Source organism: Scyliorhinus torazame, chromosome 8 (genome assembly GCF_047496885.1).
Source record: "Scyliorhinus torazame isolate Kashiwa2021f chromosome 8, sScyTor2.1, whole genome shotgun sequence".
Taxonomy (NCBI): Eukaryota; Metazoa; Chordata; class Chondrichthyes; order Carcharhiniformes; family Scyliorhinidae; genus Scyliorhinus; species Scyliorhinus torazame.
In genome coordinates this window covers 150,032,108-150,059,771 of record NC_092714.1, presented here as the reverse complement: position 1 = coordinate 150,059,771, position 27,664 = coordinate 150,032,108, and the positions used below count along the sequence as shown (strand labels likewise).

General features: G+C 47.6%; 1 protein-coding gene across 1 annotated transcript in view; it reads right to left on the bottom strand.

The window, feature by feature from the left end:
- The window catches only part of LOC140428187 (potassium-transporting ATPase subunit beta-like), a 90,412-nt gene that overhangs the window by 7,682 nt on the left and 55,066 nt on the right, over window positions 1–27,664 (bottom strand). Inside the window, exons 3-4 of the mRNA XM_072514358.1 lie at window positions 8,673–8,777; window positions 5,116–5,312 (exon numbers count right to left, since the gene is read on the bottom strand). Coding sequence (XP_072370459.1) covers window positions 5,116–5,312; window positions 8,673–8,777 — 302 coding nt within the window. The remainder of the gene's footprint in view (window positions 1–5,115; window positions 5,313–8,672; window positions 8,778–27,664) is intronic.

Sequence of the window (27,664 nt, the reverse complement as noted above, 5' to 3'; positions counted from 1 at the left end):
AGTGCATTCCAGATTCTAACCACTTGCTGTGTCAATCTGCCTCCACCACACTCTCAGACAGTGCATTCCAGATCCTAACCACTTGCTGTGTGAATCTGCCTCCAACACACCCTCAGACAGTGCATTCCAGATGCTTACCACTTGCTGCACATGTGTTTTTCCCCATGTCACTGGTCCTTTTGCCAATTATCTTAAATCTGTGCCCTCTCGTTCTCTTCACCAATGGGAATAGTTTCTATCTATCCACTCTGTCCAGTCCCCTCATGATTTAGAACACCTCGATCAGATCTCCTCCCAGTCTTCTCTTCTCCCAGGAAAACAGTCCTAACTTCCACAATCTATCTTCATAACTAGTTCCTGATCCCCAAAACCTTTCATGTGAATCTTTTTTGCATTCTCTCCAATGCCTTCACATGCTTCCTAAAGTACGGTGCCCAGAATTGGATGCATACTCCAGTTAAGGATGAACCAGTGTTTATAAAAGTTTAATCCTAGCCTTTGTACTCTATGCTCCCATTTATAAAGCCCAGGATCCAGTGGAGTTTATTACGTGCTTTCTCAACTTGCCCTGCCACTTGTGTTCCTATACCTTTATTAAAATTGTACCCTTTATTTTATGTTGCTTCTCCCTGATCTTCCTACCAAAATTAATCACTTCACGCTTCTCTATTTTAAATTGCATCCGTTATCTGATTCTATCAGTCTGTCCATTCAGTCCTTTTGAAGTTTAGAACTATTCTGCTCACAGCTCGCAATACTTACAAATTTTGTGTCATCCGCAAGTTTTGATCTGGTGTCCTGTACACCCAAATGAAAAATGAAAATCGCTTATTGTCACAAGTAGGCTTCAATGAGGTTACTGTGAAAAGCCCCTAGTCGCCACATTCCGGCGCCTGTTCGGGGAGGCTGGTATGGGAATTGAACCATGCTGCTGGCCTGCCTTGGTCTGCTTTAAAAGTCAGCGATTTAACCCAGTGTGCTAAGGTCTGGGCCATTAATGTATATCACGATAAGCAGAGGTCAGAACGCTGATCTCCTGGGAACCACTTTCCTTCGGTTTGGAAAAACAACCAATTCACCACTGCTTCTTAACACTCTGTCAATTTTGTGCCCTTCTATTCTATGAGTTCTAGCTTTGCTGACAAGCCTGTTATGTAACATTCATCAAATGCCTTTTGGAAGTCCATGCACACCGCATCAACCACACTACCCTTATCTACCCTCCCTGTTATCTCATCAAACATCTCAAGCAAGTTAGTTAAACCCAATGTGCTCTTATAAATCCATGCTAACATTCCTTAATTAATCCACATTTGTCCAGTGTCTGATAATTTTGTCCCAAATTATTGTTTCCAAAGCTTTCCCACCACAGGGGTTAAACTGACTGGCCTGTCGTAACTGTGTTTATCCTTTCAACACTTTTTTGAACAATGGTGTAATATTTGCAATTGTCCTGTTCCCTGACACCACCCCGTATCTAAGGAAGATTGGAAAATGGCCAGTGCTTCTGCAATTTCCATCCTTACCTCCTACAGTATGCTGAGATGCATCGCGTCTGGTCCTAATGACATATCAACTTTAAGTATATATAGCATTTATTATATCACCCCTAGCAATTTTTAACCCATCCAGTGTCTCAACTATCTCATCTTTCACAATGATTTAGGCAACATCTTCTCCTTGGTAAAGTCAGATGCAAAGTACTCAGATGGTACCTCAACCAGACCACTTTGTCTCCATGCATAGCCCCCTTTTGTCCCTAAATAGCCCAACTCTTCCATTTACAATGCTGTTTCTATTTCTATACTCTTAGAAGGGTGGCACAGTGGTTAGCACTGCTGCCTCACAGCTCCAGGGCCCCGGGTCCAATTCCGGCCTCGGGTGACTGTCTGTGTGGAACTTGTACGTTCTCCCAGTGTCTGCGTGGGTTTCCTCTGGGTGCTCTAGTTTTCTCCCACAGTCCAAAGATGTGCAGGTTAGGTGGATTGGTCATGCTAAATTGCCCGTTAATGTCCAAAAAGGGTAGGTGGGATTACTGGGTTACGGTGATAGGGTGGAGGTGTGGGCTGAAGTAGGATGCTCTTTCCAAGGCTGGTACAGACTCGATTGGCTGAATGACCTCCTTCTGCACTGTAAATTCTATGATTCTATTATAAGAATTTGTGATTTTTTAAATGTTAGTTGCCAATCATATCTCATAGTCTCTATTTGTTTCCACACTTCGCCTCTAAACTCCAAATTCCATCTGGTTCTCACCCTTTGCTTCATTTTGCTCGCTCTCGCTTTCGCTATCCAGGGAGCTCTGGATTTGTTTGCCCTATCTTTCCTCCATGTGGGAATGTCCCTTGACTGTACCCAAACTAACTCCTTTTTCAAGGCAGCACATAGTTCAGTAGAGTGGCACGGTGGCACAGTGGTTAGCACTGATGCCTCACGGCGCCGAGGTCCCGGATTCGATCTTAGCCCCGGGTCACTGTCCATGTGGAGTTTGCACATTCTCCCCGTTTCTGCGAGGGTCTCACCCCCACAACCCAAAGCTATGCAGGGTAGGTAGATTGGCCATGCTAAATTGTCCCTTAATTGGGAAAATATAATTGGGCACTCTAAATTTATTTTTAATCAAGCACATAGTTCAGTAACAGTTTTGCCTGCAAATCTTTGATTCCAATTAGCCTGGGCTCGATCCATTCTCATTCCACTGAAATTGCTCCCCCCTCCTAATTAGATTTTTACTCTTGATATCTCCTGTCCTTTCTGTAGCCAACCTAAACCTTAGAATGCTACTGATCCGCCTTGTTCCCCAGAGCGAGATCCAGTAATGCCTCCTTTCTTGTCCAACTGGAAACATACAGATGTAAAAAAGAAATTATCCTGAGCACACTCCAGGAACTGTTGTCCCTCTTTATCCTTTACACTATTGCTACCTTAGTCTACCTTCAGATAAATAAAGAGGCCCATTATAACTACTCTATAATTCTTGTACCTGTTCTTAATTTCTTTGCAAATTTGTTCTTCTATATCTTTCTCACTAGTCGGTGGCCTATAGACTACACTGAGCAATATACTTGCACCTTTTTTGTTCCTTAGCTGTAGGGCAGCACGGTAGCACAATGGTTGCTTCACAGTGTCAGGGTCCCAGGTTCGATACCCGGCTTGGGTCACTGTCTGTGCGGTGTCTGCACGTTCTCCCCGTGTTTGCGTGGGTCTCCTCCGGTTGCTCCAGTTTCCTCCCACAAGTCTCGCAAGATGTGCTTGTTAGGTGAATTGGACATTCTGAATTCTTCCTCAGTGTACCCGAACAGGAGCCGGAATGTGGCGACGAGGGAAATTTCACAATAACTTCATTGCAGCGTTAATGTAAGCCTACTTGTGACACTAATAATGATTATTATTATTATAAAATAGATTGTGTCCTTGATTGGGCCATCCTCTCTCTCCAGCACTGTAGATGTTCACCTTACTCAATATGGCCACTCCTCCTCCTTTTCTTCCTTTCTTGAACACCTTGTATCCAGGAATTTTAGCCCTGTCCTTCTTTGAACAAGGTCTTCATTATCACTCGAACATCATCCCACGCTGTTTTTAGTGCATGTGGCTCGATCACCAACCTTATTTCCCACATTCTGCCCATTCACTATTGTGTACAGTAACATGAATTCAGGTTTGATAACATTTCTTCTCAATCTGCCCCCACCTAAAACCTTTGTATTTCTTACTTTTGTGCTATTTGTCTTTCCCACTCAGCACGTATGTCTATGCGGCTGGTGTTCCGCTGGTCTGAGAGTCAACTTTCTTAAGGTCAAAGGCAGGCTTCAGACATTTAAAAAAATTCCAATTAAGGGACAATTTAGCCAATCCACCTACCTGCACATATAATCATAGAATTTACAGTGCAGAATGAGGCCATTCGGCCCATTGAGTCTGAACTGGCCCATGGAAAGAGCACCCTACTTAAGTCCAAGCCTCCACCCTATCCCCGTACCCCAATAATTCCACCTAATCGTTTTGGACACTAAGGGGCAAATTAGCATGGTCAGTCCACCTAACCTGCATATCTTGGACTGTGGGAGGGAATCGGAGCACCCGGAGGAAACCCATGCAAACACGGGGAGGAAATGCAATCACCACACAGAGAGTCAACCGAGGCCGGAATTCCATGCAGGTCCCTGGAGCTGTGAGGCAGCAGTGCTAACCTCTATGCCACTGTGCCACCCCTTTGGATTGTGGGGCCACGCAGACACGGGGAGAATCTCCACATGGACAGTAACCCGGGACTGGGATCGAACCCGGCTTTTCGGCGCTGTGAGGCAGCAGTGCTAACCACGACTCCACCATGCCACCCCGACAGGCTTCTGACTTATTCCTCCACCATATGTTATTAATGGATTTAACACAATACAGGTCTTGTCTCCTTCAGAAGTTGTCCCAATGTTCCAGGAACCTAAAGCCCTCCCTCCTGCACCAGCGCTCCAGCCATACATTAATCTGCTTTATTCTCCGACTTCTACACTCACTACTTCTTGATTCTGGGGGTAATCTGCAGATTTACTAACTTTTAGGTCCTGCTTGCTAAATTTCTCCCCCAGCTTCCTAAATCCTGCCAAATGATCTCATCCCCTTTTTCCACATTTTTGGTATCGATATGGACCATGACCAGTGGTTGTTCACCCTCTCCCTTCAGAGGATCTTCAGCCAATCGGGCAATATCCTACATCATCAAGTTCCACTCCAGAGGCCTGAGTCCAGGTTGCAACCCCAGTGCAGTACTGAGGGAGTGCTGTCTTTTGGCGAGATATTAAACTGAAGGCCAATGTCCCACTCCAGTAGTTGGAAAGAGGTCCCGTGTCAGTATTTCTAAGTAAAACCCTGAGCGACCTGTGCAATATTCCTATCCCTTAACCAACATCTTCAAAACAAATGATTTGCTCATTTATCTCACGGCTGTCTGTGGGAGCTTGCTGTGCCCAAATTGGCTGCTGTGAACCCGACTTCACATGGTTGATTACACTTCAAAAAGTATTTCATTGGCTTTGGAGTGCTTGGGGATGTCCCGAGGCTATGAAAGGTATTACAGAAATGCTAATTCTTTCTTTGCAACCAGACCATAAGACATACCCTATTCATTCGAATTAGGATGCAGGGTTGACCAGTCTTGTATCCAAAGGTGGGATCTTCGAGCCCAGAGCAGTTCTTCAGCATCTCCCGATTGAACTGGCAAGCGAACTTTGACTTTGGTCCATATCCTGACTGGATGGTGTAGTTCCCACTGGTGCAGTTCCGGTTGATTTTAGCCTGCACGGACTCGTTATATGCTGAGGCGGAAAGAGAGGAATCAGAGCCAGGGAAGATGGCTTGGTGGTTAACAGAAATGCTATGGGGGCAGCACAGTGATTAGCATTGCTACCTACGGCGCTGAGGACCCAGGATTGATACCGACCCTGGGTCACTGTTTGTGTGGAGTTGCACATTCTCCCCGTGTCTGCGTGGGTTTCACCCCCACAGCCCAAAGATGTGCAGGTTAGGTGGATTGGCCACGCTAAATTGTTCCTTATTTGGAAAAAGAAATAATTGGGTACTCTAAATTTATTTTAAAAAACAGATGTGCTACTACATTCAGAAGATAGGTGTACACATTTAACAAACCCTGTCCCTACCACTTAACCAAATCCTGACCCTGGGCTGTTTGATTTGGGATTTACGAGAGTTCACAGAGAGCTGTAGAAGTCCGAGTTACATTGTGGAACGCAACTTCAATGAAGATCCACACCGGCAGCAGGGACAGAGCTGGGATAACCATGTCTCTGAATACAGAAGAAGCATTTGATAGGATTGAGTGGAGCTATCTTTTTACGGTCCTGGAGAGGATTGGGATGGGTCCTGGGTTTCTGTCATGGGTGCGGCTGTTATATGAAGCTCCGTCTGCTAGTCTGTGTACTAACACCATGAATTTGGGGTTGTTTAGGCTGCATAGGGAGATGAGGCAGGGTTGTCCTATGTCTCCTCTTTTGGTTATCGCTTTGAAGGCCTCAGATAAGTGGAGAGGAATTGTGAGGGGTAAGGTAGAACATAGGGTGCCCCTGTGTGCGGATGACCTTTTGTTGTACGTAAGGAATCCGGGGGCCAATTATACGGGATATCATGGGTATATTGAAGAGGTTTGGCTCCTTTTCGGGGTATAAATTAAACGCTAGTATAAACTAAAGAGCAAATATTTTGTGGTTAGCCATTCAGGGGGAGGAGCTGGGCTGAGGGTCTGCCGTTCCGTTTGGCTGGGACTAGTTTCCGGTATCTGGGGGTCTAGGTGGCTCAGGATTGTATGCAGCTTTGCAAATTTGAGTTACACTAGCCTAGGGTCAGGGCGGATCCATAGAGGTGGGACAGCCTTCCCCTATCATTGGCGGGGAGGGTTCAATCCATTAAGATGAATATCTTGCCATGGTTTGTGTTCTTATTTCAATGACTCCCAATTTGTCTACCTAATTGTTTGTTCGGGGGCTGGAGCGGCTCATATCAGTCTTCATATGGGCAGGGAGAACTCGGATTCGGAGGGGTGTCCTACAGAGGGATAGGCAGGCGGTGGGGGGGGGGGGGGGTTCCTGCGAATTTGATGTTTTATTGTGCGGTGAATGCGGAGAAGGTGTTGGGGTGGTGTGGGGATAGGATGTTTCTTGGGTGTGGATGGTGGCAGGGTGACAGCATCTCTGCCGTTTGCCCCAGTGAAATAGTCTTTGAACCCGGTGGTTGTTTCCACTTTGAAAGTGTGGCGGCAACTCAGTCAGCATTTTAAGCTGGGGGCAGTGTCAAGATGGGCTCCTAACTGCAGGAATCCTTTGTTTGACCCGGCGAATACATTTGGGGGGTGGAAAAGTAAGGGGGCTGGAGAGGGTGAGGGATTTGTTTTTGGAGGGGCGGCTTGCCAGCTTGGAGTAGTTGAAGGAGAAAGCAGGACTTGGGCAGGCGGATACGTTCAGGTACTTTGTACGGCGGTCATTTTCGACATTCCTGGTAGCGCCACCATCTATTTTATTGGAGAGGGTACTCTCCTGTGCGGGGTCGAAAGCGAGCAGCACGCCTGGGATGTATAGATGGATCTTGGGGTAAGAGCCAGCTTCGGTGGAAGAAGTGAATGCCAGGTGGGAGGAGGTGCTGGGACCCATTCTGAAGGAGGAGTCCCTCCACAAGGTGAATGCTCCATCATCCTGTGCGAGGTTGAGTTTGGTACAGCTCAAAGTGATGTTTAGGGCACAATTCACCAAGGCCAGGATGAGCCGATTTTTTGCAGTGGTTGAGGATAGGTCTGAGCAGTGTTCGAGAGGGCCTGCAAACCACACGCACATGTTCTGGTCCTATCCCAAATTGGTGGGTTTTTGGGGGTCTTTTCTCTGCACCATATTGGCAATCCTCAATGTTGAGTTAGAGCCTTGTTCATTAGTAAATATATTCGGGGTGATGGACCAGTCAGAGTTAAGGACAGGTGTGGGGACGGATGCCCTGGCATTCACCTTGTTGATTACTCGGTGGCGGATTACGCTGAGGCAGGCGGCACCACCTCATGTCTCAGCCTGCTAGGTGGCTTGATGGAGCTTCTGTACCTCGAAAAGGTAAAGTTCACTGTGAGGGGTCAATTGATGGGTTCTATCTTAATGGCATCCGTTTATATTGCACTTTAAGGAATTGGTCATTGTCGGCGGGGGGGTGGGGGTGAGTTTTGTAAAATAAATTTAGAGTACCCAATTCATTTATTCCAATTAAGGGTCAATTTAGCATGACCAATCCACCTACCCCGCATATCTTTATGTTGTGGGGGTGAAACCCACGCAAACACGGGGAGAATGTGCAAACTCCACACGGACAGTGACCCAGAGCCGGGATCGAACCTGGGACCTCGATGCCGTGAGACAACAGTGCTAACCATGGTGCCACCATGCTGCCCTCTAAATTGTTCCCATCCCTTTTACAATACCCCGCCAATCAACTCTCCCCTCCTTTCACCAGTGTCACTCCTTTGAATTTGTACTCCTTTGAGTTTGTGGGGATTATGCAAATGAGTTTGGACCAGATCATCCTGTCTGTTGACACTTCAGATTTGGAAGAGAGCAAACCAAATTAGAACAGAGATAGGAGTTGAGTCAAGGGGCCCAATGACCTCCTTCAGTACTGTCATGACTTCAATAATAACTCTGGAACTGTCAATAATTGGGAGATATGTCCAAGTCAGGCACAAAAAACGCCAAAGGGCTTTGGAATGGGACGGGGATGAAGAAAACAATTCCACATGGATCGCTCGATTGGGCAATGGTTGGACCGAGGTGAAGGATGTAAAGAAGCTGGTTTGAAGTAAGAAAGAAGAGAGAAAATGACTCATTACTGTTCTTTCTGTCCTGCATGGCAGAGCAAAGATGAGTGAACGATTGCCATCGTGCTAATGATAGTCTAGGTTTTGAGATTCAACTCAGAGTGTAATTCATAGAGAGAAAACAGTGAAAATACAGGAGTACAGGGTGTATAGACCTGGTCTGTTTATATGTAAGTCCGTCAGAGGAACAATGCCAATCCAAATTAACAATTGAAGTTGTGTCAGACATTTGGCCTAAAATTGGCCAAAAGCTAAATCAATCCAAACTTCCAATTATTTACTCACATGTTGTTCGGACAGGTGCACTTGTTCCTACCTGAAAGGAAATCTTGAAGAGCATTGACATAATACTTCCAGGATTTTGGATTTGATATATTAAAGGAGATCTTCAAATCTTTCGGTTGTGGTTGTACTGTCACACCTGAAACAGGCCAGAGTTGAATGGGACACAGTGTAAAACTATTGCAGATGATAAAACAGGCAATGCCCCCAAAGGGAGCGATCATCTTCCACCATTTCACCATGAAGAATTCAATATATCTAAATTTTACCAGGAAAAGTGGATTAAGATTTTTTGCTAATTGTATTAGCTTTTTTTTAAAAACTGCCCACAAATATTCTTAAAGAAGGCTGTAAAAGATGTTACTTGCAAGAACAATGGAGGAAGTATAGGACAGCACACAAAAGGAGTGTGCAAAACACTCAATCTGGTCAAGCGATGGCTCAGGACTACAGGTGCATCAAACAGCAGAAGTAACATATGATAGTCAGAACTAAGTGATTCCACAATCAGCAGTTCAGATCCAGTTGTGAATGGTGGTGGACAATTAAACAACTAGATGGAATAGGAACTGGGCGAGCCATATAACTATTGTGGCCACAAGAGCAGATCAGAGACTGGGAATTAAAAAAATAAAAATAAACATTTTATTGAGGTATTTTTGGTATAGTAACAACAACAAAATAAACAATATACATGAAACCATAAACATAGTGCAAAAGCCGTTTACCTTTCGTACAGGTTGCTGTGTTGGGTACTCTGCATCTGTGGAGACTGTGTTTACCTTAGCAGTAACATAGACAGGCTACCAACACTTGCAATAGTACAACTCTATTTATTTAACTAAGAGCTGTTAAACATACTTGCACTGTGGGTCTACATTATGTTAGATTGACTGAAGACCTATGCCTAACCTGACCAGCCTATACTGCTAGCACATGGTGGATGTTTGTGCTACTGACTGCGGGCTCTGTCTGTCTCTGAGGCTGCATCCCGAATGAGCGGGAAAACTAGTGCCCTCAGTCTTTATAGTGACCGTGCCCTAACTGGTGATTGGCTGCTGTGTTGTGTGTGTTGATTGGTCTTGCAGTGTGTCAGTCAGTGTGTGTCTCTGCACCATCATATACTGATGTGCATATTATGACACAGGCCCCACCCTTATTACCCCCTACTCTAACCTAAACTACTCCCACCCCCCCCCCCCCCCCCCCCGCACCCCCGTCTGCTGAAGATTAATTTTCCGCAAAGAAGTCGACGAACAGTTGCCACCTCCGGGTGAACCCTAACAGTGACCCTTTCAAGGCGAACTTGATTTTCTCCATACAGAGAAAGCTAGCCATGTCCAATAGCCAGGTCTCTGACTTCGGGGGCTTTGAATCCCTCCATGCTAATAGTGTCTGTCTCCGGGCTACCAGGGAAGCAAAGGCCAGAACGTCTGCCTCTTTCTCCTCCTGGATTCCCAATCTTCCGACACCCCGAAAATCGCCACTTCTGGATCCAGCACCACCCTTGTTTTTAACACCGTGGACATGACATCTGCAAACCCCTGCCAAAATCCCCTAAGCTTTGGACATGTCCAAAACATGTGGGCATGGTTCGCTGGTCCTCCCGTTCATTTTGCGCACCTGTTCTCCACACCAAAGAATCTGCTCATTCGGGCCACTGTTATTTGAGCCCGGTGAACAACCTTAAATTGTATCAGGCTGAGCCAGGCGCATGTTGCAGACACGTTGACTCTACTCAACGCGTCCGCCCATAGACCATCCTCTATCTCACCTCTCAGCTCTTCCTCTCACTTGCGCTTCAGCTCCTCGGTCCGCGTCTCCTCCGACCCCATAAGTTCCTTATAGATGTCCGAGACGCCCCCCTCCTCTACCCACCCTCTGGAAATTACCCTGTCCTGAATCCCCCTCAGCGGTAGGAGCGGGAAGGTTGACACCTGTTTACGAAGGAAGTCTCGCCCCTGCAGATACCTGAATTTGTTTCCCCTCGCCAGCCCAAACTTCTCCTCTAATTTCCTCATACTCGGAAAGCTCCCCTCTATAAACATATCCCCCATCCTCTCAATCCCTGCTCTCCGCCATAACCGGAACCCCCCATCCATACTCCCCGGGGCAAACTGGTGATTATCACAAATTGGGGCCCAGACCGATGCTCCCACTGCTTCCACATACCGCCTCCACTGGCCCCAAACTCTCAGGGCCGCCACCACCATTGGACTGGTGGAGTACCGTATTAGTGGGAGCGGCAGAGGTGCAGTTACCAACGCCCCCAGACTGGTGCCCTTGCAAGAAGCCTCCTCCATACGCACCCATGCCGACCCCCTCCCCCACCACCCACTTCCTGATCATGGCTATGTTAGCCGCCCAGTAATAGTTGCTAAAATTTGGCAGCGCCAGCCCGCCCTCTCCCCGGCTCCGCTCAAGCATTATCTTCCTTGCCCGCGGGGTCTTGCCCGCCCAGACGAAGCCCGTGATCACCCTGTTGATCCGCTTAAAAAAGGACCACAGACTAAAGATGGGGAGACATTGAAATACAAATAGGAATCTCGGGAGGATCATCATCTTCACCGTTTGCACCCTCCCGGCCAGAGACAACGGAAGCGCGTCCCATCTCCGAAAATCGTCCTTCATTTGGTCCACTAGCCGGGCCAGATTCAATTTATGTAACCGCTCCCATTCCCGCGCCACTTGGATGCCAGGTACCTAAAACATTCCCCTGCTGACCTAAATGGCAGCTCTCCCAGTTGCCCCCCCTGTCCCCTCGCCTGGACAAACAAACATCTCACTCTTTTCCAGATTTAGCTTATATCCCAAAAGCCGGCGAATTCCCCTAGAATCCTCATGATTTCTTCCATCCCCTCTACTGGGTCCGAAACGTACAGAAGCAGATCATCCGCATATAGCGAAACCCTGTGCTCCACAGCCCCCCCGGACCAGTCTTCTCCAGCCCCTTGAGGCTCTCAGAGCAATTGACAATGGCTCTATAGCCAGTGCAAACAACAGTGGGAGAGGGGGCATCCCTGTCTCATCCCCCTGTGCAGTCTAAAATAGTCCGAAGTTGTCCTATTCGTCTGTACACTTGCCACAGGAGCCTGATATAGTAACCTGGTCCAGTCAATAAAGCTTTGCCCGAATCCGAACCGTCCCAGTATCTCCCACAGATAATCCCATTCTACCCGATCTGCAGCCATTGCCTTTTCTGCATCCATTGCGATCACTACCTCCACCTCCCTACCTTCCGGGTGCATCATGATCACATTTAACAGCCTTCTTACATTGGCCATGAACTGCCTACCCTTAACAAGCCCCGTCTGGTCCTCCCCAATAACGTCCAGAACACAATCCTCAATCCTGGAGGACAAGATTTTGGCCAGCAACTTGGCATCTACATTCAGCAGGGAGATCGGCCTGTCGGACCCACACAGCTCCGGGTTCTTGTCCCATTTAAGAATCAGCGAAATCATTGCCTGTGACATCGTCGGGGGCAGCACCCCTCTTTCCCTTGCCTCATTGAACATCCTCAACAACACTGGCCCCAGTATCCCCGAGAACTTTTTATAAAACTCCACTGGGTATACGTCCGGACCCGGGGCCTCACACGCCTGCATGGCCTTCAAGCCCTCCACTATCTTTTCCAACCCGATCGGGGCCCCCAGCCCTTCTACCCGCTCCCCGTCCACCTTTGGAAAATTCATCCCCTCCAAGAAGTGCCTCATCCCCTCTGGCCCCCTAGGGGGTTCCGACCTGTACAGCCTGCTGTAGAAATCCCTAAACGCCTTATTCACCCCTACCGAATCATCAACCAGGTTCCCATCTCCGTCCTTTACTTTCCCTATCTCCCTAGCTGCCTTCCTCGTCCCAACCTGCTGTGCAAGCATTCTGCTGGCCTTCTCTCCATGTTCATAAATCACCCCTCTCACCTTTCTCAGCTGCTCCACCGCTCTCCCTGTGGTCAGCAAGCTAAACTCCGCCTGCAACCTCCGCCGTTCCCTTAAAAACCCTGCCCCTGGGGTCTCCGCATACATCCTATCAATCTGTAATATCTCCTTTTCCAGTCGGTCCGTCTATTCCCTGTCAATCTTCTCCCTATGAGCCCGGATCGAGATCAGCTCCCCCCTGACCACCGCCTTCAGTGCTTCCCACATCACCACTGCTGAAATTTCCCCCGTGTCATTGACCTGAATGTAGCTCGGAATGCATTTCCTCAGCCGCTCGCACACCCCGTCATCCGCCATGAGTCCCACATCCAACCTCCCGTGCGGGCGCTGGTTAACGTCTTTACTAACCTGCAGGTCAACCCAGTGCGGTGCATGGTCTGAGATTGTAATCGCCGATTACCCCGTGTCCACACCCCAGCCAGAAAGGCCCTGCTCAAAATAAAGAAATCAATCCGGGAGTACATTTTATGCACGTGTGAGTAGAAGGAGAACTCCTTCACCCTCGGGTGCCCAAATCTCCATGGATCCAAGAAACTGGGAATTTTGAGGAGTAACCCACCTCCCGACTCCCCAAAGGCTGTCCACCATCTACAAGGTACAAATCAGGCGTGTGATGGAAGCACTAGTCTGGATGAGAGCAGCTCCAACAACTGTCAAGCTTGACACCATCCAGAGCAAAGCAGCCTGCTTGACTGGTACCCAATTGACAACTGACACATAGCGGCATCAACATGTACGATATATAGGATACACTGCAACAACCGCATCTTCCACAGCGCCATCCAAACCCGTGACCTCTTCAAGCTAGAAAGACAAGGGCAGAAAAAACAGGGAGACCACCAAGCTGCAAGTACCCAGGCACGTCACGTACGATTTTGACTTGGAACTATACAGCCGTTCATTCTAAGTCACAATGCCAAATCTAAGATCACCATCACTAACAGCACGACGGGTATACCGAGACCACATGGATGACAATGGTAAAGGCAGAAGCTCATCAACAACTTCGCAAGGGCAATTAGAGATTGGCAAAAGCAACATTTATTGCCAAACACGCCAATCAAATGCGAAAGAATAAAAAACAAAAGGCCATTCCACAATGCTAAGAATCAAAGTGAGACACACTGACCATTACACAATGCTAAGAATCACAGTGAGACACACTGACCATTACACGGTGCTGAGAATTAGGTGAGACACACTGACCATTATACAGCGCTGAGAATTACAGTGAGACACACTGACCATTACACAGTGCTGAGAATCACACTGAGACACACTGACCATTACACAGTGCTGAGAATTACAGTGAGACACACAGACCATTACACGGTGCTGAGAATCACAGTGAGACACACTGACCATTACACAGTGCTGAGAATTACAGTGAGACACACTGACCATTACACAGCGCTGAGAATCACAGTGAGAAACACTGACAGTTGCACAGTGCTGAGAATCACAGTGAGACACACTGACTATTACACAGCGCTGAGAATCACAGTGAGAGACACTGACCATTACACAGCGCTGAGAATCACAGTGAGACACACTAACCATTACATAGCGCTGAGAATCACAGTGAGACACACTGACCATTACACAGTGCTGAGAAACACAGTGAGAGACACTGACCATTACACAGTGGTGAGAATCACAATGAGACACACTGACCATTACACTGTGCTGATAATCACAGTCAGACACACTGACCATGACAAAGTGCTGAGAATTACAGTGAGACACACAGGCCATTACACGGTGCTGAGAATCACAGTGAGACACACTGACCGTTACACAGTGCTGAAAATCACAGTGAGACACACTGACCATTACACCGTGCTGAGAATCACAGTGAGACACACTGACCATTACACAGCGCTGAGAATCACAGTCAGACACACTGACCGTTGCACAGTGCTGAAAATCACAGTGAGACACACTGACCATTACACAGCACTGAGAATCACAGTGAGACACACTGACAGTTGCACAGTGCTGAGAATCACAGTGAGACACACTGACCATTACACAGTGCTGAGAATCACAGTGAGAGACACTGACCATTACACAGTGCTGAGAATCACAGTGAGACACACTGACCATTACACAGTGCTGAGAATCACAGTGAGACACACTGACCATTACACAGCGCTGAGAATCACAGTGAGACACACTGACAGTTGCACAGTGCTGAAAATCACAGTGAGACACACTGATCATTACACAGTGCTGAAAATCACAGTGAGACACACTGACCATTACACAGCACTGAGAATCACAGTGAGACACACTGACCGTTACACAGTGCTGAAAATCACAGTGAGACACACTGACCATTACACAGCACTGAGAATCACAGTGATACACACTGACAGTTGCACAGTGCTGAGAATCACAGTGAGACACACTGACCGTTACACAGCGCTGAGAATCACAGTGAGACACACTGACAGTTGCACAGTGCTGAGAATCACAGTGAGACACACTGACCGTTACACAGCGCTGAGAATCAAAGTGAGAAACACTGATCATTACACAGTGCTGAGAATCACAGTGAGACACACTGACCATTACACGATGCTGAGAATCACAGTGAGACACACTGACCATTATACGGTGCTGAGAATCACAGTGAGACACACTGACAGTTGCACAGTGCTGAGAATCACAGTGAGACACACTGACCGTTACACAGCACTGAGAATCACAGTGACACACTGACCATTACACAGTGCTGAGAATCACAGTGAGACACACTGACCATTACACAGTGCTGAGAATCACATTGAGAGACACTGACCATTACACGGTACTGAGAATCACAGTGAGACACACTGACCATTACACAGCGCTGAGAATCACAGTGAGACACACTGACCATTACACAGCACCGAGAATCACAGTGAGACACACTGACCGTTACACAGCGCTGAGAATCACAGTGAGACACACTGACCATTACACAGCGCTGGGAATCACAGTGAGACACGCTGACCATTACACAGTGCTGAGAATCACAGTGAGACACACTGACCATTACGCAGCGCTGATAATCACAGTGAGAGACACTGACAATTACACAGTGCTGAGAATCACAGTGAGACACACTGACCATTACACAGCGCTGAGAATCGCAGTGAGAGACACTGACCATTACACAGTGCTGAGAATCACACTGAGACACACAGACCATTACACATCGCTGAGAATCACAGTGAGAGACACTGACCATTACACAGTGCTGAGAAACACAGTGAGACACACTGATCATTACACAGTGCTGAGAATTACAGTGAGACACACAGACCATTACACGGTGCTGAGAATCACAGTGAGACACACTGACCGTTACACAGGGCTGAAAATCACAGTGAGACACCCTGACCATTACACAGTGCTGAGAATCACAGTGAGACACACTGACCATTACACAGCGCTGAGAATCACAGTGAGACACACTGTCCGCTGCACAGTGCTGAAAATCACAGTGAGACACACTGACCATTACACAGCACTGAGAATCACAGTGAGACAGACTGACAGTTGCAAAGTGCTGAGAATCACAGTGAGGGACACTGACCATTACACAGCGCTGAGAATCACAGTGAGACACACTGACAGTTGCACAGTGATGAGAATCACAGTGAGACACACTGACCATTACACGATGCTGAGAATCACAGTGAGACACACTGACCATTACACAGCGCTGAGAATCACAGTGAGACACACTGACCATTACACAGCACTGAGAATCACAGTGAGACACACTGACAGTTGCACAGTGCTGAGAATCACAGTGAGACACACTGACCGTTACACAGTGCTGAGAATTACAGTGAGACACACTGACCATTACACAGCGCTGAGAATCACAGTGAGAGACACTGACCATTACACAGCGCTGAGACTCACAGTGAGACACACTGACCATTACACAGTGCTGAGAATCACAGTGAGACACACTGACCGTTACACCGTGCTGAGAATCACAGTGAGACACACTGGCCGTTACACAGCGCTGAGAATCACAGTGAGAGACACTGACCATTACACAGCGCTGAGAATCACAGTGAGACACACTGACCATTACACAGTGCTGAGAATCACAGTGAGACACACTGACCATTACACCGTGCTGAGAATTAGAGTGAGACACACTGACCGTTACACAGCGCTGAGAATCACACAATGAGACACACTGACCATTGCACAGTGCTGAGAATCACAGTGAGACACACTGACCATTACACAGTGCTGAAAACCACAGTTAAAGACACTGACCATTACACCGTGCTGAGAATCACAGTGAGAAACACTGACCATTACAACGTGCGGAGAATCACAGTGAGACACACTGACCATTACACCGTGCTGAGAATCACAGTGAGACACACTGACCATTACACGGTGCTGAGAATCATAATGAGACACACTGACCATTACACAGTGCTGAGAATCACAGTGAGAGACACTGACCATTACACAGTGCTGAGAATCATAGTGAGACACACTGACCATTCCACAGCGCTGAGAATCACAGTGAGACACACTGACCATTACACAGTGCTGAGAATCACACAATGAGACACACTGAGCATTACACGGTGCTGAGAATCACAGTGAGACACACTGACCCTTACACAGTGCTGAAAACCACAGTTAGAGACACTGACCATTACACAGTGCTGATAATCACCGTGAGACACACTGACCATTACACAGTGCTGAGAATCACAGTGAGACACACTGAACTTTACACCGTGCTGAGAATCACAGTGAGACACACTGACCATTACACAGTGCTGAGAATCACAGTGAGACACACTGACCCTTACACGGTGCTGAAAACCTCAGTTAGAGACACTGACCATTACACAGTGCTGATAATCACCGTGAGACACACTGACCATTACACAGTGCTGAGAATCACAGTGAGACACACTGACCATTACACAGTGCTGAGAATCACACTGAGACACACTGACCATTACACAGCGCTGAGAAATACAGTGAGACACACAGACCATTACACGGTGCTGAGAATCACAGTGAGACACACTGACCGTTACACAGTGCTGAAAATCACAGTGAGACACACTGACCATTACACAGTGCTGAGAATCACAGTGAGACACACTGACCGTTACACAACGCTGAAAATCACAGTGAGACACACTGACCAATACACAGCACTGAGAATCACACTGAGACACACTGACCATTACACAGTGCTGAGAATCACAGTGAGACACACTGACCATTACACAGCGCTGAGAATCACAGTGAGAGACACTGACCATTACACGGTGCTGAGAATCACAGTGAGACACACTGACAGTTGCACAGTGCTGAGAATTACAGTGAGACACACTGACCATTACACAGCGCTGAGAATCACAGTGAGACACACTGACAGTTGCATAGTGCTGAGAATCACAGTGAGACACACTGACCATTACACAGCGCTGAGAATCACAGTGAGAGACACTGACCATTACACAGCGCTGAGAATCACAGTGAGAGACACTGACCATTACACGGTGCTGAGAATCACAGTGAGACACACTGACAGTTGCACAGTGCTGAGAATCACAGTGAGACACACTGACCATTACACAGCGCTGAGAATCACAGTGAGAGACACTGACCATTACACAGCGCTGAGAATCACAGTGAGACACACAGATCATTACACAGCGCTGAGAATCACAGTGAGAGACACTGACTATTACACAGCGCTGAGAATCACAGTGAGACACGCAGACCATTACACAGCACTGAGAATCACAGAGAGAGACACTGACAGTTGCACAGTGCTGAGAATCACAGTGAGACACACTGACCGTTACACAGCGCTGAGAATGACAGTGAGAGGCACTGACCATTACACAGTGCTGAGAATCACAGTGAGACACACAGACCATTACACAGTGCTGAGAATCACAGTGAGACACACTGACCGTTACACAGCGCTGAGAATCACAGTGAGAGACACTGACCATTACACAGCGCTGAGAATCACAGTGAGACACACTGACCGTTACACAGCGCTGAGAATCACAGTGAGACACGCTGTCAGTTGCACAGTGCTGAGAATCACAGTGAGACACACTGACCATTACACAGCGCTGAGAATCACAGTGAGAGACACTGACCATTACACGGTGCTGAGATTCACAGTGAGACACACTGACCATTACACGGTACTGAGAATCGCAGTGAGACACACTGACCATTACACAGCGCTGAGAATCACAGTGAGAGACACTGACCATTACACGGTGCTGAGAATCACAGTGAGACACACTGCCCATTACACGGTGCTGAGAATCACAGTGAGACACACTGACCATTACATGGTACTGAGAATCACAGTGAGACACACTGACCATTACACAGCGCTGAGAATCACAGTGAGACACACTGCCCTTTACACGGTGCTGAGAATCACAGTGAGACACACTGACCATTACACAGTGCTGAGAATCACACTGAGACACACTGACCATTACACAGCGCTGAGAATCACACAATGAGACACACTGAGCATTACACGGTGCTGAGAATCACAGTGAGACACACTGACGCTTACACAGTGCTGAAAACCACAGTTAGAGACACTGACCATTACACAGTGCTGATAATCACCGTGAGACACACTGACCATTCCACAGTGCTGAGAATCACAGTGAGACACACTGAACTTTACACCGTGCTGAGAATCACAGTGAGACACACTGACCCTTACACAGTGCTGAAAACCTCAGTTAGAGACACTGACCATTACACAGTGCTGATAATCACCGTGAGACACACTGACCGTTACACAGTGCTGAAAATCACAGTGAGACACACTGACCATTACACAGTGCTGAGAATCACAGTGAGACACACTGACCGTTACACAGCGCTGAGAATCACAGTGAGACACACTGACCATTCCACAGCGCTGAGAATCACAGTGAGACACACTGACCATTACACAGTGCTGAGAATCACACAATGAGACACACTGAGCATTACACGGTGCTGAGAATCACAGTGAGACACACTGACCCTTACACAGTGCTGAAAACCACAGTTAGAGACACTGACCATTACACAGTGCTGATAATCACCGTGAGACACACTGACCATTACACAGTGCTGAGAATCACAGTGAGACACACTGAACTTTACACCGTGCTGAGAATCACAGTGAGACACACTGACCATTACACAGTGCTGAGAATCACAGTGAGACACACTGACCCTTACACGGTGCTGAAAACCTCAGTTAGAGACACTGACCATTACACAGTGCTGATAATCACCGTGAGACACACTGACCATTACACAGTGCTGAGAATCACAGTGAGACACACTGACCATTACACAGTGCTGAGAATCACACTGAGACACACTGACCACTACACAGCGCTGAGAAATACAGTGAGACACACAGACCATTACACGGTGCTGAGAATCACAGTGAGACACACTGACCGTTACACAGTGCTGAAAATCACAGTGAGACACACTGACCATTACACAGTGCTGAGAATCACAGTGAGACACACTGACCGTTACACAACGCTGAAAATCACAGTGAGACACACTGACCAATACACAGCACTGAGAATCACACTGAGACACACTGACCATTACACAGTGCTGAGAATCACAGTGAGACACACTGACCATTACACAGCGCTGAGAATCACAGTGAGAGACACTGACCATTACACGGTGCTGAGAATCACAGTGAGACACACTGACAGTTGCACAGTGCTGAGAATTACAGTGAGACACACTGACCATTACACAGCGCTGAGAATCACAGTGAGACACACTGACAGTTGCATAGTGCTGAGAATCACAGTGAGACACACTGACCATTACACAGCGCTGAGAATCACAGTGAGAGACACTGACCATTACACAGCGCTGAGAATCACAGTGAGAGACACTGACCATTACACGGTGCTGAGAATCACAGTGAGACACACTGACAGTTGCACAGTGCTGAGAATCACAGTGAGACACACTGACCATTACACAGCGCTGAGAATCACAGTGAGAGACACTGACCATTACACAGCGCTGAGAATCACAGTGAGACACACAGACCATTACACAGCGCTGAGAATCACAGTGAGAGACACTGACTATTACACAGCGCTGAGAATCACAGTGAGACACGCAGACCATTACACAGCACTGAGAATCACAGAGAGAGACACTGACAGTTGCACAGTGCTGAGAATCACAGTGAGACACACTGACCGTTACACAGCGCTGAGAATGACAGTGAGAGGCACTGACCATTACACAGTGCTGAGAATCACAGTGAGACACACAGACCATTACACAGTGCTGAGAATCACAGTGAGACACACTGACCGTTACACAGCGCTGAGAATCACAGTGAGAGACACTGACCATTACACAGCGCTGAGAATCACAGTGAGACACACTGACCGTTACACAGCGCTGAGAATCACAGTGAGACACGCTGTCAGTTGCACAGTGCTGAGAATCACAGTGAGACACACTGACCATTACACAGCGCTGAGAATCACAGTGAGAGACACTGACCATTACACGGTGCTGAGATTCACAGTGAGACACACTGACCATTACACGGTACTGAGAATCGCAGTGAGACACACTGACCATTACACAGCGCTGAGAATCACAGTGAGAGACACTGACCATTACACGGTGCTGAGAATCACAGTGAGACACACTGCCCATTACACGGTGCTGAGAATCACAGTGAGACACACTGGCCATTACATGGTACTGAGAATCACAGTGAGACACACTGACCATTACACAGCGCTGAGAATCACAGTGAGACACACTGCCCTTTACACGGTGCTGAGAATCACAGTGAGACACACTGACCATTACACAGTGCTGAGAATCACACTGAGACACACTGACCATTACACAGCGCTGAGAATCACACAATGAGACACACTGAGCATTACACGGTGCTGAGAATCACAGTGAGACACACTGACGCTTACACAGTGCTGAAAACCACAGTTAGAGACACTGACCATTACACAGTGCTGATAATCACCGTGAGACACACTGACCATTACACAGTGCTGAGAATCACAGTGAGACACACTGAACTTTACACCGTGCTGAGAATCACAGTGAGACACACTGACCCTTAGACAGTGCTGAAAACCTCAGTTAGAGACACTGACCATTACACAGTGCTGATAATCACCGTGAGACACACTGACCGTTACACAGTGCTGAAAATCACAGTGAGACACACTGACCATTACACAGTGCTGAGAATCACAGTGAGACACACTGACCGTTACACAACGCTGAAAATCACAGTGAGACACACTGACCAATACACAGCACTGAGAATCACACTGAGACACACTGACCATTACACAGTGCTGACAATCAAAGTGAGACACACTGACCATTACACAGCGCTGAGAATCACAGTGAGAGACAGTGACCATTACACGGTGCTGAGAATCACAGTGAGACACACTGACAGTTGCACAGTGCTGAGAATTACAGTGAGACACACTGACCATTACACAGCGCTGAGAATCACAGTGAGACACACTGACAGTTGCATAGTGCTGAGAATCACAGTGAGACACACTGACCATTACACAGCGCTGAGAATCACAGTGAGAGACACTGACCATTACACAGCGCTGAGAATCACAGTGATAGACACTGACCATTACACGGTGCTGAGAATCACAGTGAGACACACTGACAGTTGCACAGAGCTGAGAATCACAGTGAGACACACTGACCATTACACAGCGCTGAGAATCACAGTGAGAGACACTGACCATTACACAGCGCTGAGAATCACAGTGAGACACACAGACCATTACACAGCGCTGAGAATCACAGTGAGAGACACTGACTATTACACAGCGATGAGAATCACAGTGAGACACGCAGACCATTACACAGCACTGAGAATCACAGAGAGAGACACTGACAGTTGCACAGTGCTGAGAATCACAGTGAGACACACTGACCGTTACACAGCGCTGAGAATGACAGTGAGAGGCACTGACCATTACACAGTGCTGAGAATCACAGTGAGACACACAGACCATTACACAGTGCTGAGAATCACAGTGAGACACACTGACCGTTACACAGCGCTGAGAATCACAGTGAGAGACACTGACCATTACACAGCGCTGAGAATCACAGTGAGACACACTGACCGTTACACAGCGCTGAGAATCACAGTGAGACACGCTGTCAGTTGCACAGTGCTGAGAATCACAGTGAGACACACTGACCATTACACAGCGCTGAGAATCACAGTGAGAGACACTGACCATTACACGGTGCTGAGATTCACAGTGAGACACACTGACCATTACACGGTACTGAGAATCGCAGTGAGACACACTGACCATTACACAGCGCTGAGAATCACAGTGAGAGACACTGACCATTACACGGTGCTGAGAATCACAGTGAGACACACTGCCCATTACACGGTGCTGAGAATCACAGTGAGACACACTGACCATTACATGGTACTGAGAATCACAGTGAGACACACTGACCATTACACAGCGCTGAGAATCACAGTGAGACACACTGCCCATTACACGGTGCTGAGAATCACAGTGAGACACACTGACCATTACACCGTGCTGAGAATCACAGTGAGACACACAGACCATTACACAGTGTTGAGAATCACAGTGAGACACACTGACAGTTGCACAGTGCTGAGAATTTTTGTGAGACACACTGACCATTACACAGCGCTGAGAATCACAGTGAGAGACACTGACCATTGCACAGCGCTGAGAATCACAGTGAGACACACTGACCGTTACACAGCGCTGAGAATCACAGTGAGAGACACTGACCATTACACGGTGCTGAAAATCACAGTGAGACACACTGACCATTACACAGTGCTGAGAATCACAGTGAGACACACTGACCGTTACACAACGCTGAAAATCACAGTGAGACACACTGACCAATACACAGCACTGAGAATCACACTGAGACACACTGACCATTACACAGTGCTGACAATCAAAGTGAGACACACTGACCATTACACAGCGCTGAGAATCACAGTGAGAGACACTGACCATTACACGGTGCTGAGAATCACAGTGAGACACACTGACAGTTGCACAGTGCTGAGAATTACAGTGAGACACACTGACCATTACACAGCGCTGAGAATCACAGTGAGACACACTGACAGTTGCATAGTGCTGAGAATCACAGTGAGACACACTGACCATTACACAGCGCTGAGAATCACAGTGAGAGACACTGACCATTACACAGCGCTGAGAATCACAGTGATAGACACTGACCATTACACGGTGCTGAGAATCACAGTGAGACACACTGACAGTTGCACAGAGCTGAGAATCACAGTGAGACACACTGACCATTACACAGCGCTGAGAATCACAGTGAGAGACACTGACCATTACACAGCGCTGAGAATCACAGTGAGACACACAGACCATTACACAGCGCTGAGAATCACAGTGAGAGACACTGACTATTACACAGCGATGAGAATCACAGTGAGACACGCAGACCATTACACAGCACTGAGAATCACAGAGAGAGACACTGGCAGTTGCACAGTGCTGAGAATCACAGTGAGACACACTGACCGTTACACAGCGCTGAGAATGACAGTGAGAGGCACTGACCATTACACAGCGCTGAGAATCACAGTGAGACACACTGACCGTTACACAGCGCTGAGAATCACAGTGAGACACGCTGTCAGTTGCACAGTGCTGAGAATCACAGTGAGACACACTGACCATTACACAGCGCTGAGAATCACAGTGAGAGACACTGACCATTACACGGTGCTGAGATTCACAGTGAGACACACTGACCATTACACGGTACTGAGAATCGCAGTGAGACACACTGACCATTACACAGCGCTGAGAATCACAGTGAGAGACACTGACCATTACACGGTGCTGAGAATCACAGTGAGACACACTGCCCATTACACGGTGCTGAGAATCACAGTGAGACACACTGACCATTACATGGTACTGAGAATCACAGTGAGACACACTGACCATTACACAGCGCTGAGAATCACAGTGAGACACACTGCCCATTACACGGTGCTGAGAATCACAGTGAGACACACTGACCATTACACCGTGCTGAGAATCACAGTGAGACACACAGACCATTACACAGTGTTGAGAATCACAGTGAGACACACTGACAGTTGCACAGTGCTGAGAATTTTTGTGAGACACACTGACCATTACACAGCGCTGAGAATCACAGTGAGAGACACTGACCATTGCACAGCGCTGAGAATCACAGTGAGACACACTGACCGTTACACAGCGCTGAGAATCACAGTGAGAGACACTGACCATTGCACAGCGCTGAGAATCACAGTGAGACACACTGACCGTTACACAGCTTTGAGAATCACAGTGAGAGACACTGACCATTACACAGTGCTGAGAATCACAGTGAGACACACTGACCGTTACACAGCGCTGAGAATCACACAATGAGACACACTGACCATTACACAGCGCTGAGAATCACAGTGAGACACACTGACCGTTACACAGCGCTGAGAATTACAGTGAGACACACTGACAGTTGCACAGTGCTGAGAATCACAGTGAGACACACTGATCATTACACAGTGCTGAGAAATACAGTGAGAGACACTGACCATTACACAGCACTGAGAATCACAGTGAGACACACTGACAGTTGCACAGCGCTGAGAATCACAGTGAGAGACACTGACCATTACACGGTGCTGAGAATCACAGTGAGACACACTGACAGTTGCACAGCGCTGAGAATCACAGTGAGACACTGACCATTACACCGTGCTGAGTATCACAGTGAGACACACTGACCATTACACAGTGCTGTGAATCACACAGTGAGACACACTGACAGTTGCACAGTGCTGAGAATCACAGTGAGACACACTGACCGTTACACGGTGCTGAGAATCACAGTGAGATACACTGACCATTACACCGTGCTGAGAATCACAGTGAGACACACAGACCATTACACCATGCTGAGAATCACAGTGAGACACACTGACCATTACACCATGCTGAGAATCACAGTGAGACACACTGACCATTACACAGTGCTGAAAACCACAGTTAGAGACACTGACCATTACACGGTGCTGAGAATCACAGTGAGACACACTGACCATTACAACGTGCAGAGAATCACAGTGAGACACACTGACCATTACACCGTGCTGAGAATCACAGTGAGACCCACTGACCATTACATGATGCTGGGAATCACAGTGAGAGACACTGACCATTACACGATGCTGAGAATCACAGTGAGACACACTGACCATTACACCATGCTGAGAATCACAGTGAGACACACTGACCATTACACCGTGCTGAGAATCACAGTGAGACACACAGACCATTACACAGTGTTGAGAATCACAGTGAGACACACTGACAGTTGCACAGTGCTGAGAATTTTTGTGAGACACACTGACCATTACACAGCGCTGAGAATCACAGTGAGAGACACTGACCATTGCACAGCGCTGAGAATCACAGTGAGACACACTGACCGTTACACAGCGCTGAGAATCACAGTGAGAGACACTGACCATTGCACAGCGCTGAGAATCACAGTGAGACACACTGACCGTTACACAGCTTTGAGAATCACAGTGAGAGACACTGACCATTACACAGTGCTGAGAATCACAGTGAGACACACTGACCGTTACACAGCGCTGAGAATCACACAATGAGACACACTGACCATTACACAGCGCTGAGAATCACAGTGAGACACACTGACCGTTACACAGCGCTGAGAATTACAGTGAGACACACTGACAGTTGCACAGTGCTGAGAATCACAGTGAGACACACTGATCATTACACAGTGCTGAGAAATACAGTGAGAGACACTGACCATTACACAGCACTGAGAATCACAGTGAGACACACTGACAGTTGCACAGCGCTGAGAATCACAGTGAGAGACACTGACCATTACACGGTGCTGAGAATCACAGTGAGACACACTGACAGTTGCACAGCGCTGAGAATCACAGTGAGACACTGACCATTACACCGTGCTGAGTATCACAGTGAGACACACTGACCATTACACAGTGCTGTGAATCACACAGTGAGACACACTGACAGTTGCACAGTGCTGAGAATCACAGTGAGACACACTGACCGTTACACGGTGCTGAGAATCACAGTGAGATACACTGACCATTACACCGTGCTGAGAATCACAGTGAGACACACAGACCATTACACCATGCTGAGAATCACAGTGAGACACACTGACCATTACACCATGCTGAGAATCACAGTGAGACACACTGACCATTACACCATGCTGAGAATCACAGTGAGACACACTGACCATTACACAGTGCTGAAAACCACAGTTAGAGACACTGACCATTACACGGTGCTGAGAATCACAGTGAGACACACTGACCATTACAACGTGCAGAGAATCACAGTGAGGCACACTGACCATTACACCGTGCTGAGAATCACAGTGAGACCCACTGAACATTACACGGTGCTGAGAATTACAGTTAGACACACTGACCATTACACGGTGCTGAGAATTACAGTGAGACACACTGACCATTACACGGTGCTGAGAATCACAGTGAGAGACACTGACCATTACACAGTGCTGAGAATCACACAATGAGAAACACTGACCATTACACAGTGCTGAGAATCACAGTGAGACACACTGACCATTACACCATGCTGAGAATCACAGTGAGACACTGACCATTACACAGTGCTAAGAATCACAGTGAGACACACTGACAGTTGCACAGTGCAGAGAATCACAGTGAGACACACTGACCATTACACAGTGCTGAGAATCACACAATGAGACACACTGACCATTACACAGCGCTGAGAATCACAGTGAGACACTGACCATTACACCGTGCTGAGTATCACAGTGAGACACACTGACCATTACACAGTGCTGTGAATCACACAGTGAGTCACACTGACCATTGCACGGTGCTGAGAATCAC